This window comes from Apteryx mantelli, chromosome 9, assembly GCF_036417845.1.
Source record: "Apteryx mantelli isolate bAptMan1 chromosome 9, bAptMan1.hap1, whole genome shotgun sequence".
Classification (NCBI taxonomy): Eukaryota; Metazoa; Chordata; class Aves; order Apterygiformes; family Apterygidae; genus Apteryx; species Apteryx mantelli.
Window position 1 is genome coordinate 29065092 of NC_089986.1, and position 18572 is coordinate 29083663.

The following is an 18572-nucleotide window of genomic DNA, read 5'->3' on the forward strand; positions in this document are numbered from 1 at the left end:
GAACAGCACGTGCTATCCTGCTCTGCTGGATGAAAGATAAACTACTGTGCTTTCTCTTGACCTGTTTGCCCACCCCAAGGGTTTATTTTATTTTTTTTAAACCTACCTTCCTGCTTAACTTCTAATTGCAGGATCTCTAGCCGGCCCCTGTTTGTGAAGGCATTTCTCTGAGGCTGTGGTGCTGGACAGTCCGTGGAGATCTTGGTCATTTTTGCCCCTCGCTGTGATTGATTCAGTGGCTGGGCTCTTTCTGCCTAGAGCCCCTTCCGGAGCCGTGCACATCTTTCTCATCATCTGCACCTCCAGGGACCTGCTGCCAGAGTGTTTCTGAAAAGGTGCTTCCTTCCGAACCTCTGAACTTGTTATGCGGTAGTATCGATGAATACCCCCTAGTTCTCACACACCAAAGTGTCTCTCGTTCCCTAGTCACCTTCTCCATGACACTGATGATTCCTTTAGGCTGGTGTTGGCCCCTCCCTCAGCCTCCTGACCTCTATCGTCTAAGTGTCACAACCCAGTTTTGGTTCCAGATTCCTAGTTTGGGTGCTGCAGGTGCAACGTACCCTCAGGGCTGTCCTCAGAGCGGAAACCCCTTGGAGATCCCTTGCACGCCCTAGGCCACCCTCTCCCCGGCCCCGGTGGTCTGCTGTGCCACCAGGACGGTCATTTTGTGTGCACTGTCCTCCGAATGGGACTCAGGAATTGATGGAATTTCTAAGGAACAAAAATGACTTTCCTACCTGTAACCTGAAGGCATCGTCACGGCACGGATGATGTGCTGGTAACTGCCAGCTCCCTCCGCTCAGCAGCTCTCTGGTGATGTTGGCTGGTGTCTTTCTGTGAATGTTCCCCCTACCCAGCTTTTCCTAGGAAATGTGATTCAGCGCTCGCAAGGTGAGCCGGGACCATCGCTGCTGAACTGAGTTTGGCCCTGAGGACAGCGGGAAGAACTGTGGTTCCCGCTCAGGTGGGGGGCGCAAAGCGGGGACCCGCCTGGCAGACGCCCGCTGGGAGGTAACGGGACCCTCAGCGCTGCGTGGTCCTGGCTCATCCTCAACCCAAACCAGTAGGCTGGCACAAATAGGAGGCAGGAGACCAGGCTGGGTGTCTGACACCATCAAGCTGAAATATCTAAGTATTTGTTTCCTTCCAGGGTGTATTATTTTACATTTCTCAGTATTGTCCCCTTGCCTCCTAGCTTGGTGAGGGCTCTTGGAAATCCTACGTGACTTTCTTCAGTCTTGAATAACTGTGCAATAGGGAATTAGCTGCAAATATTGCTCACCTTTTCCAGGCTGCTTAAAAATTTATAAATACATTAAGGCAAGCTTCCCAACACTTGCCTTGTTTAAAATTAGCCACATATTCCTACTGGCTTTTGTCTCGCCCAACTTCTGACCCCCAGTACCACTTTTTCTTGGCTTTACCGGTGCAAAGCTGTGAGCTGGCTCTGACTACACCAAATCCAGGGACCCAAAACTGTGGGAATAGTAGCAAAGCCCAGTTTGTTTTGGCTGAGCCATTGCCAGGCGGTGTGCCGCTTCCGTCCTGGAGCGGCTGCCTGCGCCTTCCTGCAGCAGGTCCTGCTCTGGCTCTTGCTAGCCTGGGATGGCTGCTCTGGCGGGTGGTGTGGGCATGCACAGCATTTTCCTAATGGCCTTCTCTGCAGGCAGGAGGAAAAGGCTTCCCCAAACAGCAGGTTAAGCCTAGGACTAGGGAGGCAGAAGTAGGGAGAAATTTATGCAGCTGTGTTTATTTCATTAAAAAATGCTCCCCTTCTCCCCCGGCTTCCTCATGCAACACTGCTGCCACAGCTGGCATAAGGGTGCAAGGCTCCTCCTCTACGCTGTCTTTGCTCCTTGCTGCAAGCTTGGAAAAAAAATCCACCCCGCCTGCCCCTGCTGGTGCCTTGGAAGCGTATTTGTGTTAATATTTAATTGCCTTCCTTCCCTGCCGGGGGGGGCTAACGCCGCCGCCGCCCCTGGGCCCGGTTCCCCGGTGCGCAGCGGCCCCGCTCTGCACCGCCACCGCCCCGGGCAGCGCGTGGGGGCGGCGGCCCCGCGCCGCGCCAGCAGGGGGCGCCGCAGTGGCGGCGGCGCCGCGGCCCCTTTAAGGCCGCGCCGGGCGCGGGCGGCCCCGCCGGGCTGCGCCTGCGCAGGGGGCGGGGGCGTCGCCGGACGCCGGTTCGAGTCCCGGCGGCGCCGGCCTGGCCTGGCCGCCGTCCGCAGCCCGGCGATGGAGGCGGCGGCGGAACAGGCCGCCTGCCCCGCGGCGGCGGAGGCCGAGCTGGGCCGGCCGCTGTGCCCGGAGCCGCCCGCGGCCAGGCTGAGCGCGGCGGAGCTCGACCGCGAGCTGGACTCCCGCAGCGAGCTGGTTCGTCGCGGCCGTGTCCCCTTCCCTCCCTCCCCCCCCCCCCCCCCCCCCCCCCGGCGAGCGGCTCCCCTCAGCGCCGCGGGGGGTCGGGCGCGCGCGGCGGCCGTTGGCGGCCGTTGGTCCCCGGCGCGGCCCCCCGCGGCTGTGGTGGCGCTGCCGGCGCTGCGGTGTGCCCGCAGGAGCGGCTGGCTGAGCGCGGGGAAGATGCCCTCCGTCGGCCGCTTCGATAGCTGGGAGGGGTCGGTGCGCGCCCGGAGCTGTCGTTCCGCGAGTAACGCGGTTCCACGAGCCGGGATCTGCTCGTAGTTCGGCAATTGCATCAAATTGTTTGTCCCGTCCGGGAGTTACGCTGGGTGTAAGGAGTGCTTAGTGCTGAGAATTAGTTTTAGGGGGAGCTTTCCCCAGATTTAGTTCACAGTTAAGAAATCACGCGTGTGTAATTCCTGATGTGGGGCAAGAAACAAGTAATAGTGAAGCTCATACTGTAAACTGCTGTAACAGCAGGTAAGTCAAGAATTTAAAATCTCATTTTTTGGAAGATACGGTATCAGACATCAGGTACTCGGCTAGTTTCTAAATCAACTGGGATACCTAAGGCGCATGGGGACAGGATAAGCACTAGTTACTTATACAGTTAGGATCAAAGTGCTGAGGTGGGTGTTCCTCCTATAATAGAATCTGAGTTCAGATACTGCATGTCTCAAATAAAAGTACCTTTGCGTTTAAGAAATCTGCTTTTTTTTCTTCTCCTGTAACTAACCATTCAGAGAGAAGATTCAGTGTATCAATGCCTGTCTGTATTAGAAAGGCAATGTAGCATTAGTAGTGGGGATCTTTGCTGGAAATAGAAAAAGGCATTTGAAACATCAGGTCTGGGTGGAGGTCAGAGAACTGTTCTACTTTTTTGAAATTTATACCTTTATTCTATCTTCTAACATCAAATTTCAGAGAAAACATTTTGAATATGAGAATCTTTAGTATATGGCAGTGATTTTTTGGTAAGAGGGTAGATTGAAAGGGGTACACGCATAGTTGCTTTTTTCTTTTAGTTAGAAGGAAGTTTGGAAGGCGGAGTGGGCAACCTAAGCTCAGTCTGTGGTTTCTGTTGTCCAGATCGATGACAAGGAGTTTGACATTCCTCAAGTTGATACCCCGCCAACGTTGGAAAGCATCTTAAATGAGGTGAGTGGCCTATCGGAGATGCAGCCAGCTCCATCGCAGGGATGGTCTAAGAGGAGGCAGCATGTGCTCTATTGGCTGTTCTTGATTTTTTTCTGAGAAGTGAAGTTGCATAACTTCAGACATTAGCTTCAGGAAATCATGACAAAGTGTGCGTTCAGTGGAATAATTGCTATACAGTGTGCAATACTGAATTTTGGTTTTCAGTCAAAATATCTGTGGCTGAAACATAAAGGGCTTCTATCAAATTTAAGCGAGTTCAGCTTTGGGTTTGGGTAGTCACCTGAAGACTGCATTGTATTAAAGGTCAGTGTTGTCAAACAACATTGTTCTTTTTAGCTAGCAATAAATACAAAGAACTCTGGGCAATTTCTAAGGTGTGGGAAGAGGCAAGAACTAGACAGTTCACAGCTCTGTTTATATTGTCTGTTTCACATATGTGGCAAAAGTAACTTGCTGTCCCAAAGTTTGATGCTGCCAGTACTATCTTCTAGGGGAGAACTGAATTACAGTCTCACTTATACCCAGTTTGATGCCTGCTTTACAATCGCTGGGTAAGTTCATGATCTTAGGAAGAGAAAGAGGGAAGACAGCAAAGTAGAGACAAACTCCAAAAAAACAGACTTTAGCAAGCTGAGGGAATTGGTGGTTGGACTTACTGGGAAGCCAGTATAAATAGAAAAGGAGTTTGGGAGAGGTGGCAGTTCCTTTAAAAAGCTGTATTAAAGATACAGATATAAAGCATCCCAAACAGTTAGATATAGTCTAGAAACTAGTGGAATAGTCATCAGTGGTTTATTGCCCAAGTAAAAGAGGTTGTGGAAAGCTAAGGTATGTGGGTATGTCCTCCTCCTGGTGCCCTGCCTGGAGGTAGAGTGAACTTACTAAATTTGGGTGGTACCAAACTGGGAGGAGATGCAACCACATCCACCTTAGAGGACAGGTGTAGAATCCTGGAAGTCTTAAACTGGAGAGTCAATCTGAAGAAAACGCAGTTCAGTGCAGACAAATACTTACTCTAGTCTTACTCCAGTGCTATTCATCTTGGTGACCACAGGATGGGAATGACTGACTAAACATCTTCTGAAAAGGTATGATAAGAGTAGATCATATCTGGGGAAGGAAGATTGATTGAATAACTTTCCTTTCAATGCACTTCTGTGATTATTGTGAATTGTAGATTCTCTATAGCAGCAGTTCAGTGAAATAATAAATAGTTCTGTTCTTGTATTTGAGAATACATCATTGTCCTCCCCTTCTTGATTATTCTGTTTTATTGATAGACTTTTGCTAACGTTTCAGTTAGGGTGCTGGATAATGTGAATGTTTAGCAAGTTGTGGTGATTCTCTTCCTTCAGACTGATGATGAAGAAGAGTCTTTTGTTTTGGAGGATCCCTTTCTCTTGAACATTGATAACACGGATACGCACTCCTATGACACATCTTCTGTAGCAAGCTCTGACAGTGGGGACCGGACACACCTGAAAAGGTACTACTGGTAGTACTGATAACCTGGGAGGCTAGATGATTTCTGAAGGAACACTCTTGATATAGGTTAAAAAGGAATTCTCCTATTTTGAGTGGGTAGAAGGCCCATCCTAAGCTAAGAACAGTTGAAACTCCTGTTAAGGCAACCTTCTGCTCCCTCCTGCCTGAGCTTTCCTCTGAGCATGCAGTCTGTCCGTCACCTGGGCAGGAATGCTCTCGCTGTGCACATGGATTTTGTCTCCTGCTGTTATATCACAGCGCAGGAGTTCAAGGGGGTTCTGCGAGGACTTCAGTGAAGCTGTTTTTGACAGAACAGTGTTATTTCTGCAGGATCGAGTAGACAGAGATGGGATTCATTTTGGCACAGAAAGCTAGCCTGCTTGAGCAAAAAGTGCCTTTTATGGGGAAGGATTATTAAAATTTCTCTGATTTTTAATGGAATCTTTAAACTTGAACCAGGTTGGCTTTAAGAAAATCTTTTAAAGATGTATCTGATGACTTCCAGAGTCTGCAAGCAGTTGATAGTGTTTTTAAAAGGCACATGAATTGCTGTTGCTTCTGTAAATGGAATTTGAATCTTGTCATCTAAAAGCAGCCTGGAATGTGATAGTTAGCCATAATGCTGCTGACTCGTCTCATTAGTTCTTCAAATTATGGCCTGATCCTACCCTCTGAGCACTCCCATGGCCACCTTATCTTCTATAAGCGCTAGGTGGCCTTTGACATCTCTTAAGCGGCAATTGTTCTGTCATGAGGAATTGCACAGCGTGTAACACACTCTACGTGTGGCAGTGTACGTTGGCATGTGGTGGCGTACTGACCCACTGTCCTTTCTTTTTCAAATCAGATGGTTTATATTGAACAAAATGTAACCTGGAGTCACTGGAGTATTTTCCAGGCTTTCACACAGAGGGGTCAGAGAAACCAGGAAGTATTATTGTCATGTTTGGGTGAAGCTAGTTGCAGTGTTTATGGGTGCTTGGCCATAATACAAGCTGTGAACAACATGTTTTTGCAGCCTATATGTGAAGCACATACTTGTGTGCCTCTCGAGATAGGAACCAAATGATTATCTCTGTTAGTTTTGCAAATTTGGCTTTCTAGTGCTGTGTACTTGGCTACAAAATTGCAGTTTCCCTATGAAATTTCCCTCTACTGTGTCTGTGCTACAATATACCAAATATTCTTTAAAAAAGTAACTGTCCCCCGGACGCTAGTTCCTTTTTAAAGACATTTTCCCCATAAACAGAAGGATTTACCTTTCGTATCAAATCAGCTGTGTTTTAATTAAATGTTATTCTTAAGCAAATGTCTGCAGTTTTCCCAGTGGTCTGTATTCTGCTAATGAGCCATGTTCGATTGCATGTTTTCCTTAGACTTCCACCTATAAAGACTGAAACTTCCTGACTTGCTGGAAGGTGAATTAATGAGCAAAAGTATTGCTTTCAGACTTTATTAATAAACTCTAAGGTTTGCAGATACACGTTTGAAATTGTCAAATTTTTTTGAAGGACTGGGTTCCTCCCTCCACCCCAAATAATGAGTTTCAAACAAAATTTATGCAGGCACGGTGATGCACAGCAGACTTTGCTAATAATTTCATGTCCCCTTGACCCCTGTGCATGTGGGCCTCAGGCAGAAGAATAGAAGCTGTGTGGGTTATATGGGTGCATGCGGAATTTGCCTTCGGGTTTAGCTGTGGTTTAAACAAGGTTCTAAACTTTTATTCTGCTGTAATGTGTCTGGTTTATCTTCTTTCCTTAGAAAGAAAAAACTCCCTGATTCTCTCTCTATCCATGGGTCAGTTATACGGCTCTCACTTCTGAAAGGAATTTCTGCCCAAATAGCGTCTGCAGCAGTAAGTGTCTCTTTCTCCCGGTCACGTTCATTAGGTAAAATCTATATGTGTTCTCGTGTGGAGGTGTGTGTGCGATCTCCCTCCCCCCACTATTAGTTCTGGTTCATACTAGCGCGTTCAGTACATAACCTACTCCTAGTAACCTCTAACCAGCAGTGAGTCAAGTGTTAGCTGGCTTCCTGCAGCAGTTAAATATCATTAAACCTGGTGGGAAACATTAATATAAAATAACAACGGTGCTGTTGGTCTGCTTGCTTAAAGATGCTGGAAACAAGTTTATCTAATGCCTGCATGAAGTATAGAACAAATCCATCCTTCCGAGCTCAGTGAGGACCATGCTTGCACAGGCCTGGGTCTGACTGACACGGAATGAGAACGGAATAGAGCCTGTCTGTAGATTGTACTGCCGGGGGGAAACTGACTGTCTGAGGTCAGAGTTCAGGTGATGATTTCTAAAGCATGTGATTTCCAAAGTATGCAAGGCACGTTTGTTAAAATAAAATGGAAATAAGTTATCTGCGAGTGTTTCTGTGATGATTATGTACCCACAGTCTGAAAGTCAGTGTGCTGCAGCTAGTTGTTAATTGTGGTGTTGGAGGTATGGGTGAGCCACCGGAATGGGAAGCTAATGAGGTATGCTGGAGAGGGGAGGAGAGGAAAGCAGTTGTGTGTTGGATGTCTGTGCTGTGTACAGTGAACAGAGAGGACTGTTATTAATTCTCCATTTCTGTGCACTTTCTCATCTCATCTGGGTGTTTCTAGTCAGCGGTTCCCTCTGCACTTTCTGTTCCTGGTGGGACTGTTAAAAGGCAACTTGTGTTGATTTTTTTGCATGTTGTAGCTCTAATAATTAGAGACATGCATAAAGCTGGGAGCTCTGCCTCTCTTCTCATAACTTGTCCTGTCTTTCTAGGACAAAGTGGATGCTGGCTTGCCAACTGCAATAGTAAGTATTCAGATAATTTTCAAGTATCATATAGTTAGTCTTCATATAAGTATGTTTAAACTTGTTTAAACAGTAATTTAATACAGCTGATAAATGCATCTCCCTTCTTGTCCTTGCTAATAATTTTCAGTTATGAAGGGTGGGAGAAGCAGCATGAAAAATCTGGTTTCTGGGGGCAGTGAAGATAGTTATATCTATAACCTTCTAAATCTTCCACTTCTGGCAAACTTTGGGTGAGTGTACTGAGAGAGTTTAAATGGTGGATTTGTGACAGATATTTCTAAACTTTGAATCTTTCTGCATGACTTTTTAAGGCAGCATCAAATCTGATAGCAGTGGGGACTTCCCATGGATTAGCACTAATTTTTGGTAAGTAAAATTAAAGCTTAAAAAAACCCTAAAATAAACTAAAAAACCCTAAAAGAACTAAAAAACCTAAAGAGCGAGCTTCAGGGTGGGTTTTAAAAATATTCTGTTTGCACTAAATGTGATTTTGTTTCAGTAAAAAATTAAATGCAAATAATTATTTCAGTTGTCCTTATTTGCATAGTTCTTCTTGTTGGAGTTTGGCACATTGATGTGACCGAATTTAGCCTTTTGAAATGATCCATACCTTGCTGGCAATCGTATAGAGAGGTTTTTCTGTGTTCAAATGTGAAGTACTCTGTTTTCATGTAGTAAAAACCAGAATCGGTATACATCCTTCTTGTACACTATTGACACTCTTCTCCCCTCTGCCCTGATAGCTGTAAGGATTAGTTGAAGTGAAATGTGCTTCTTGGGAAGCAGAACTTCTGAAGCATGGCTACCTGCAGGCTTCGATCATAGGTTTCTTCTTCCCTGGCCCTCCATTGCCCCAGTCACCTGGCTGTCCTTTCACCCTATTATTCTTTTCTTTCTCTTGTATCACCAACCTGCCTTAAAGTTTTTGAGCTACGTCTCTGTCGTTTGATTATCCGGCTAACCCACTAGGCAAGAACTGCTCTTGAAGCGCTCCCGTGGGCATCTAGCTTGTGTCCCTTTTGTATATGCTGCAACAAGTTCCTAACAATTTTAGAAACTTCGTTATCTTCTTCATTTTTCTCTCAAAGTTGACTGAAGTTATTCAACAAACCAAAAGTTATGGGGGGAGAGGGTACAGCAGAAGAATGGGAAAGACCAACAGTGTAAGCCTCACTTCCCAGGGAATCTAGATGTTAAACTGTTTCATGGCATTTGCTCAGTCTCGTATTGAAATATTTACAGGATGTGCTAAAACTGAATATAGATAACTTATCTGCCACAGTCAAATCATGATCTTACAGGGTTTTTAGCGGTAGACCTTTGTGCTTTTTCTAAGATTTGTCCAGCACGTGGAGATCTCTTTCAAACACATTTTTGCAATGATTAAGATTTCGTGTTGATGTCTTTGTATGTGGACACTTAAAGAAGTTTATAAGCTTTTGAACAAGACGCTGTTCTCTGCAAGTGTCAAACTAAACGGATATTGTTTTAGCATCTTCCACTGCAGAAGGGGCTCCAGGAATCTGCATAAACATGTAAAGGGAATTGTGTGCTTGAGATCATTCTTCTGATCTTCATGTAGTGATTTTTTTCTGCGTCAAGCCCAGCTTAAGAGATGGTCCACTGAATGCCTAAATGTCCAAGATGCTTAATGCTTCGGTTGATGCATTTTTGTAGGGTTTTTTTGTTGTTGCGTGTTTTTGGGATTTTTTTGTTTTTCAGAACACAGGTGTGTTTAAACAAAGTTTTCTCTGTTATGCTTTTGGTTAGTCTTGGATTTACTATGATTTTGGCCATGATCTCTTTTAGGCGGTATAGTCTGTAGTTACCCCGTTCATCTCATGCCTTTAGAAAGCTTGATACAGTGTCACCTTCTCCTTATTTGAAAGTTCCATGGCTTTTATTAAAATAAATGTTAATGCTTTGAAGCACTTCTGTGAGTACTTGCAACAGGGCCTTGAAGCTTTCTGATCTACTGAAATATATAAAGAACCTGTTTATACAACCGCGTACTGGGCTGTGTTATCGTGAGTGCATTCAGTGGGTTGAGGAAAGTGACTGTTCCCCTCTCTTCTGCACTTGTGGGACCGCGTCTGAATTACTGTGCCCAGTTTTTGGCTGCTTGGTACAAAAAAGACATTGATGTTCTGGAGTGAGCCTTGTGGAGGGTCTCCAAATTTATTAGAGGACTGAAGTACATGATGCATGAGGAGAAGCTGAGAGAACTGGGTTTCTTCTGCCTGGAGAGGAGTTGTCTGAGGGAAGATCTTGTTGCTATCTTCTACTGCTTTATGGGAATGTAGAGTGAAGACAGTCAGACACTCTTGAAGGTGCATAGCCTTATGATAAGAGGCAGTAGACTCAAGTTGCAACATGGGAAATTCTTATTAAAGATTAGGGGGAAAAAAATTCACCATGAGGGGGGTGAAGTATTGGAACAGGGGTCCAGAGAAGTTGTGGAATCTCCCTCCTTGGGGATATTCAAAACTCAACAGGACAAGGCTCTGAGTAAGCTTATCTCATTGGCTCGGAGCAGCGGGGTTGGACTAGAGACCTCCAGAACTCCTTTCCAACCTAACTCTTTCTGTCCACCCGGTAATTTAAAGGTAATGAGAAATGTACAGCGTGTCATCCAACTTTGTTTTGGATAAAGGCGGGAATTCTCCCTGGACACTTTAATATCTTCCAGTTCCGTAACTGAACTTCTGTGTTCATCCCAGCTCTGTCAGATCTGCCTGGAAAAGGGACAAGACCCTGCAGCATATGCCTGCTGAAGGCCTTCTCATACAAAAAAAGAGGATTAGTGTTCTTGATTTGGTTCTTGTTCTGTAATTTAAACCAGCAGTTCCTATCTGTAGGCCAATTAATTTTACTACTTTTTCTTATGAAAACATCTTTTTTCCTAGATCTGTTAATTAGGATGAAACTTACTCCCTGAAGCTTTAAAAGCTGTGTGCGTGGCTTATACTGTAATGGAAATGTAAATGCTTTTGGCCTGCAAAATGTAGGACCTTATTCTGGTTGAATCTGGCATGGTCTTAAATTTTTTTTTAATTTCCTTGTGTGGTTTTGTATCATTAACAAATTTTTTAATCCTTCTTTTTTTTCTTCCATGCGTTTGGCTTTATGTAGCTACTTCATTTGTCTCCTCTCTGAGTCCATCTGTACCGCTCGACTTGTCTACTTTGTCTTTTTTAAGGAAGACTTGGGTAACTTTCATTCTGCTTTTCTTGGAACACTTCTGCTGGCTCTTGAAAAATTAGCAGTCTTCTGAATGGGGACAGCTCTGAGATCACACATCTCATGTTTGAAGAGCATTATTTTTATTGTGGGTTAGAATCCTCATGCCAACTCTTTGACATCCTGTGTGGCTTCTGAAAGCATTGCAGAAGTGTTGGTGAGAAGGGATGTCTGAGGTCTCCAGTCACACCTGTTCAGAGCAGGACTGTTGTCATCGCTGGGGCAGGGCAGCCCTGGCTTTGTCTGCCAAGTCTTGAAAAGCTCCTGAGGATCGAAAACATCCTCCAACACACAGACGGGCATGCGCAAACTCTGCTGGTAACCTGTTCCAGGGCTGCACAACCTTTTGGGGGGAGAAGGTTTTCCCAGAAGTCTATCTAAATATCTCAGTTGCAATTTGTGGGATTTGCCCTTTGATGTATCATCTGGCATTACGGAAGAGAGTTTGGCTCTCTTATCTTTTACCTGCCTTTCAGGCAGTTTAATTTCTGCTTCATGCTTTGTTAGCACATCTGGATAGTGACAGTTTTCTGTGCCTTAGCAATATGACCTTTAGCTCATATCTGATTCCTGGTACTGTACTCATTTGGAGGATTATTTATATAAATGAGGGAAATCCTGTTTGGAGGTTGATTATTGTGACATTGAACAAATAATCCATGTCATGATTTTTCTTTGAGCGTTAATAGCTAGAGTGTGAGAAGTGGTCTTCCTAGCAAGTGTGTAACAATGAGCAAATAATGTTTCGAATTTGTAAAGACTTTTTTCTCCATTTTTCTAGAAGACCTAAGGGCTTGTTGCCCTACTCAAAACCTAGCCCTTAGACAGAACTCACTGAAATGTACCACTTTACATGGATATTTTACCTTCTGGACAGAAAATTTCTGTATGGCTAAACTTGTTTTGATTAGTGTGAATGATTTATTTTCTCTGTTGGCCATAAAACTTACGGTTACTGTCCTGAGTCTTTGTTGGGGTGGAGGGATAGCATGATATCTTGAGAAAATGGGTACTGTAGGTACCTAACATCATCATTAAAACTCTATTTTGGGGACCGTTGTCATTGGTGTTTTTTAAAGTTGATGTGGAATTGGCTGTCTGGCTGGTGACAACTGTTGAAAATACTTGTACCAGGTGTGTCACTGTAAACTCCCGGTATTATTTCCTTTCATATTTCTTTTTTGTCTTCAGTACAATGAGGTCAAAATGTAAAAACTCATTTTTCTGCAGTGACTCCATATGCTTTTTAAGCCACTCATTTTTAAAATGCTCGCTCTCACAGCATTCTCTCAGTTACTTGAATAAATCAAAAGACGAGGTGTTAGCAAAAGAAAACACTATCAGCAAAATCTGGAGGTTCTCTTGGGCTTTGATTATCACGTGTGCTGTTCTTGACTCCTTTCCTTTATATTGATTTCTGGCTTTTTCTTTCCTCTTTTGACCCTTTCTGTGCGGACTGAACAGGAAAAGGTACGGTAATGCTGCACTGTGCACGCATCCTGCATGAACAGCTCTCGTCTTGCCCAGTTTGCATGTTGGTGCGCTCGGTTACTCTGTCAGAGCTTAAGATGCCGGCTACGCAGTGTGTGAGGCAGCGCTGTAACCAGTGAATAGATAGTGCTGCTGGCCAACCTGGGAATTGGTTTTTGAATGCATGTGTGTTATACTCTCCCAAATTTCTCCTGCGGGAACAGCAGGGGAACAGGTAAATGTGCTGTTTATAATGCTTTGAGGTAGGACACCTGTGTAGCTGTTTGCAGGTGGTGTTTCAGGGCAGGATGAAGTAAGGCTTTTCTGTGAAATCAGCATCCAGCTCTCCCCCCCGAGAGCTGATAAATAACGGCACTGCAGAGGAGCAGCGTGATTCTTCAGACTGGTGAGAGGTATCGGTTCAGAGAGCCACGGGCCAGAAACTCTGGGAGACCCCTGCTTGTGTCCCGGTCCTGCATCTGGGGAGGGAGCACCGGGTTTCTGATGCAGGTGGCTGCAGGCGGTGTGACTTAACCCCTGCTCTGAGTAATCAATTTACTGGCTCAGTCTGAGGGCAGGGGGGAGGTTCAGCAAGTCCTGGTTTCGGGGACAGCTGTTCTGTTACCAAGAGTGATGGTGTCTGCAGCCTGATCCATCAGCTCCCCATGGCTGGGTGCTGTCTGTTGTCCTCCCGTTCCCCAGGCCCAAAGAAGGGTGCTTCCTGGGAGAGTGTTTACTGCTACCATACTATACTAATAAAGGTGGGAGGAAAGGATCTAATCTTAAAAATTGTAATATTTGAGCGATTCTTCAGGAAACAAAGCAAGTCTTTTAAATTTGGGAAAACCTTTGTTCAAGAAGGTAATCTTGAAGGAGACATCAGTATTGACACGTGTGCCTTACCTCTGCCTTGCTTTGTATAAAAGACTTAAAAGTAGATGTTTTAGAGCTCATTCGAACTATGTATAGTGGTTCTTACAACTTAATGTGATATGATACTTCTGCAAGAAGTAAACGCTTCTGGAACGTTATGGTTGTTCCAGTATTCTGCTGTTCTGTAGAGGTGACTTATTCATGTACTTTATTCTTTTTTGTAGAGCTATATCAAAATGCCATCTAGTTTTGACTTCAGACTGTTGAGAGTAATGCCAATAGTTACAGCTGGAAATTTTAAAGATGGGGAACTATTTTATTTAAAGTACGAATTCAAAAATATTTTCTGATAACTGATAGCCACACATGTTTCAAGTATGTGCACTAAGCTTTTTATGCTTAAACTTAAATGTGCCTTAATTCAAAGCTGATGATATTCATCTTGAAAATCCTCAGCTCAGCATTTATAACCTTTTGCTTTAATCTGTTGTTATCACTCTACCATCTCATTAATAGGAGCTGATTGATTCAGGCAGCTTGCTTTGTCTTTGGAAGCAATTTCATCTGATCTTATTTGTCGTTAGTTTAAAAAAAAAAAATCTAACTGCTCCTGAGTGCGTGTCATCTTTTCACTGGCTGTAAACACGAACAAGTATTGGCACACGTTTCTCTGTGATTAGCTTTCCAAGTTGTTATTTCTCAACTCTGAAAGTGCAGCTCAGGCATACAACGGGCACGTCCTTAGGAAGGAATAGCTGGAGTTGTACAAAGCATTTAATTTGTGTGTGTGTATCTTGCTGCTTTACCTGTTCTAGTCTGTTCCATGTGTGACTGTCACAGTAGTGTCAAGGCATTTTCTAGTAGCATAGCAAAGAATGATTTTTATTTCCGTCACACGGCTCTTGCTTTCATCTTATCCCAGTAAGGAGAACCGTATGCAGAGCAATGTCCTTGTTTTTGAAGTGTTTACAGTGTCTTGTGCTTTCTAAGAGAGGTGGTGGCTGAAGGAGTAAACCTGGCCCCCTGGAGAAGGCGTTTTGGACTGCAGTAGCTCCGCAGTGTCAGAGTGGCCTCCAGGATGGCTCTGCGTTGTGCTTGAGTGGCGAGTGCAATGAATTGCATCCTTCTCGACTAATTTCTCGCTGTGGTGATACTGAAGCAGTTCTGGCTCCCTGTTCCTCTTATGTATTTAATGAGGGCAGTGGACAGCAGTGTAGTCCCTTGGATTGTATACATCCTTTGCTTAATTAAACATGAGCGTTAAGGCTTATAAAACTTGGATCTCTATTTAAACAGCGACTTGTGTGACTGTCACAGCTTTCAGAGCTGCTTCTGTACATGTATAATCAGCCAGCTTGAACCCTCACATGCTGTTTGGCTTTTAGAGGACTTTGTCTTAAGCATGTCATGTTAATTTGGAAAGCTGACGAAAAGTAGTGTTTTACACAGTTTTTGACTGACTGTGAAAATTTTTCATCCACCTGTAACTTAACTGAATGTTTCTTGCAGCAGAATAACATCTTTATGGAAGACTTTAAAGCACGAACAAGCAAAAGCCTGTTCCCATTTGAAAATGCAACCCCCCTGTTCTGTGTTTGGCATAAGCCGTATTGCGAAGGAAGAAAGGGGAGATGCTCCCTTCTCCTTGCAGCATCGGCTGCCGTGCTGGGCAGCTTGCTGAGGAGCACAGCGGGGCAGGAGCGCTTGTAGGACAGGTGGCCTCTTCCAGAACTGCCTGGGCAGCTTGTCATCTGATGGAGAAATGACAGCTGTCATTGATATGGTCAAACAAAGACCCCTTTCTTTTCCTCCCTCAGATTTCAAGAGCAGAGTTCTTCAGAAATCACAAGAATCCTGTTGCCTCTGAGCACCGATAACATATGGTTTCCTCCTGACCGCTAGTTTCATCGTGTTTTAAATCAAAGCTAACATTGTTTTCCGTATTTGAACCTTCCTTTTGCATTTGCAGCACAGAGCAGGCTCTTCCTGTCCCTGCCACAGCACTCTGTCTCATCTGGTGTGCAGGATGAGTGGTGTTTGTTACGCCCTTTCTATCCCCACCCCTCTGCTACCACTATCCAGACTTTGCAGGAAAAGAGGATTTTTTACTTTCTTCTGGGCCAGTATTTAATACACCAGAGAAGTTTATCAAGATAGATACAGGAAAACAAAGAATAGAGTGGAAAAAGTATTTTAACTTGATCCTAGCTTGTTTCTCCCCCTCCCAAACAGTGCTTTAGAACAGTCTGTGGGTTCAGATACTCCTCTTCTTGCCAGGGTTTGTCACTCCTGCTAATGTCTCCTGATGCCGGCAGAGTTTGAAAGGTGAACCCCACTGTGTGCTCAGCCATGAATTTGTCCATGCTACAGAAATGCATCTGTATGGAGAAAATAAGAGATACCTACGTGCTCTGTTTCACATCTAGCGCTTTGCTAACTAAGCTGCAATTTTTATGGAGAAGCGTGTTCTCTGCCTTGGGCACTTCCTCCAGGGTTTTTCTGCTGTTCGACTCTTCTCCGTTCCCATGGACTCTGTCATTCCCCTTCTATGCTCAAGGTGCAATGCATGCACACAATATTATGGTGATGCTTCCAATACGTATTCATTTCCCTGGTCCATATTCCAAGAATCCTCACAAAGCATCTTTTCTCCTTCCTCAGTCACTCTAAAGCAACAAGAAAATGAAGAGAGGAGTGAAAAAGCAGCTCTAGAGCGTTTGTTTTCTGAGCTGTTCGTGAACAGTGTGCCAAAAGCAGGCAGTGGCTTATTACCATTTATAATGTCTTAAGTGTAACATTTGTACAAAGCTGTTTTCGCTTTCTTGTGATGAAAAGTTTTGACAGCTTAGAAGAGAGGTGCCTGTTGTGCAGAGCAGCAGACGGGATATGTCTGTACGTAGCAGTCCTGTCTCATAGGAGGTTCTGTAGGCATTAGCACCTCGTTTGCGGTAGCCTGTGTCTCCTGAAAGGAAGTTTTGTTACCGTGTTGATCACTGCTGTTTCCTTTAAAGTAAGAAGTATATGCGCTAGAACTGATAGAGTATTTTGACTGTGCCATTGCTTTGGGGACACCAGTTCATTTTTACTCCAGCTTTTTCAGCAAACCCAAGCAATAAAAGTTATTTAAAGCTGTACTTACAGATCCCCAACACAGCGTTTTGGTAGGTGATGTTCAAATCAACGTAAAGAAGTACAAGACTTTGAAAGTAGAATTAATTTTTTGTCATCTTCCTTACTCCCACTTAAATAAACATCACTGTAGAATAGCAAAAGGAAAACTAGATATTGCTTTGATTTTTTTTATAGTAGCTTCTCATTCAGCATGTGATTCCTTTTGATTTCCATGTGCCCTGTGCCTGTTTTGTATTTTCTAAAACAATTTTTGTACTTCCCCGTGAGACAGTGTCACACTATCTCTGTACTAACTTGTGCCCTGATCCTGTAAACTCTTCTTTAGGAGCTTAACTATAAGCCTAAGAATAGTAAATATATGCCAAGTGAATTGTATATGTAAATGATTGCATGATATTGATTTTAATCATGACTCTCTGTTTAACTTCTCACTAATTATTCTGTTCTAGATCAAAACCAGGCTCTTCGGCTTTGCCTGGGCAGCACTGCTATTGGGGCTCAGTATGGGGCTATCTCTGCTCTCAGTATCAACAACGACTGCTCGAGGCTCCTGTGCGGCTTTGCAAAAGGACAGGTAATTCCTGCAGGATGAGACTTGTCTAGTGCTGTGTCCTTCTGCAGACTGCTACCGAGAAACTGTCTTTATATGGTCCGGAGGCGACAACGGATCCCAGCTGAGTGCACGCAATACGTAGCTGTTTGTTGATTGTTCTTGTGCTGAGAAGCAGCGTGCATGGCTTGACCTGCCCAGGGCCAGCCGATTCCTGCAGACAGCGAGCCGGCCAGACAAAGGGGTTAGGGTAGGTTTCTGGGAAGGAAAAGGGTGATACGGAATGCGGTCAAGGAATTAATTCATCATTGCTGGTCATGACGTAGGAAAGTCCCACTCCTGATCAAATAAAATGTGCCCATCAGTACAACCACCTTAGTCTTTCTAGGTCAGTTTATAAGATCTATGCTTTGAAATTAAAGCTAGTTTTTACTGTGGTGATGACTTGGAAGGTGTTTATTCAAATTCAGATCTAGCCCCAGAGTTTATGGCTTCTGAATCCTTAATTCCTTTGTATTACCGAAGTGACGTAGCTTCTTGAACTGTGGGAAGAAGGGTTTGAATCTTCTGTTGTCATTTTATGCCCCTTCTCTGGACCTAAAGAAAGATAGCAATTCCTGAACAAAAGTTATGGGACTAAAACTAGCTGGATAGAAGTTAACTTGATAAAATTTAGGACCATGAAATTGAAAGAAGGCTGCGTTATGTTTCTTTTAGTTTCATTTCCCTTTGCTCCTTCAGCTCTCACCTTTATACTGGATAAAACACACTCCAGTGCCTGTGATAGGGCTAAATGACAGACTGCTCCAGCACATGTAGAAATACAGATTTTATCCATGCAGAGCAGTGGCCCTTTTTAAATGGTACTCAGATAAAATATATTAGCGTGGCAGTTCTGAATTGGCTGGTCAGTAACACTTTGACAGATGATTCATAGAACCATATTAAATGGTATTTCCAGTAAAAAGTTTGATTCAAATTGTAATTTCAACTCTTCTGGGCCAACTGTTCCTCAATACTGCAGTAAGCAGTTTGGGGCTTCTTGTTTCTTAGTTGAGAAATTGCTTGCATTTAATTTCCAAGAGCAAGCCAAGAAAACCAGATTGTATACTCCTGATAACCTGTTATGGTTGGCAAATGCAGGAGCAGAGGATTCACAGGTTCGTGGTAGTCTTGGAGATGCTTGAGTTTCGCTAATGGTTATTAGCACAGAATGTTTAATTGTTCACTCTTTCTGTGAGAGAGGGAAATATATTGAACCACTTTGAACAGTGGTATGCTGTGGCAAAGTTATCCTGTGCTCTTTAATTGGGTTATCAGACAGATAGCTATGAAGCGAGTGTGTTTGGGCAGATGCTGAGGGCTTTGACACAAGGAGGTAATTCAGAGCTGCGAAGATGGCTTGTCAAAAAAGTACAGGCAGGCAAAGTAAACTGCTTATAAACGTAAGTTAGGAACAA

The 18572-nt window shown here is 44.2% G+C and overlaps 2 protein-coding genes across 2 annotated transcripts in view; both read left to right on the plus strand.

Annotated features, from left to right (window-relative positions):
- Nucleotides 1-1608: 1608 nt before the first annotated feature.
- On the plus strand, nt 1609-18309 carry LOC136992648 (vacuolar protein sorting-associated protein 8 homolog). The gene is made up of 9 exons (XM_067302198.1): nt 1609-1627; nt 2159-2373; nt 3487-3555; nt 4911-5041; nt 6805-6898; nt 7812-7844; nt 8159-8213; nt 17012-17136; nt 18256-18309. Exons 1-9 carry the CDS (start codon nt 1609-1611, stop codon nt 18307-18309), a joined length of 795 nt encoding a protein of 264 aa, XP_067158299.1.
- Nucleotides 17073-18572, plus strand: part of LOC106493160 (VPS8 subunit of CORVET complex) — a 68564-nt gene continuing 67064 nt past the window's right edge. Inside the window, exon 1 of the mRNA XM_067302046.1 lies at nt 17073-17136. The gene's annotated coding sequence lies outside the window, so the exon portion shown is untranslated. The remainder of the gene's footprint in view (nt 17137-18572) is intronic.

Coding starts and splice junctions, on each gene's coding strand:
- LOC136992648 (XM_067302198.1), top strand. Junction 2,374..3,486: donor TGGACTCCCGCAGCGAGCTG/GTTCGTCGCGGC, acceptor TCTGTTGTCCAG/ATCGATGACAAGGAGTTTGA. Junction 8,214..17,011: donor TGGATTAGCACTAATTTTTG/GTAAGTAAAATT, acceptor ATTCTGTTCTAG/ATCAAAACCAGGCTCTTCGG.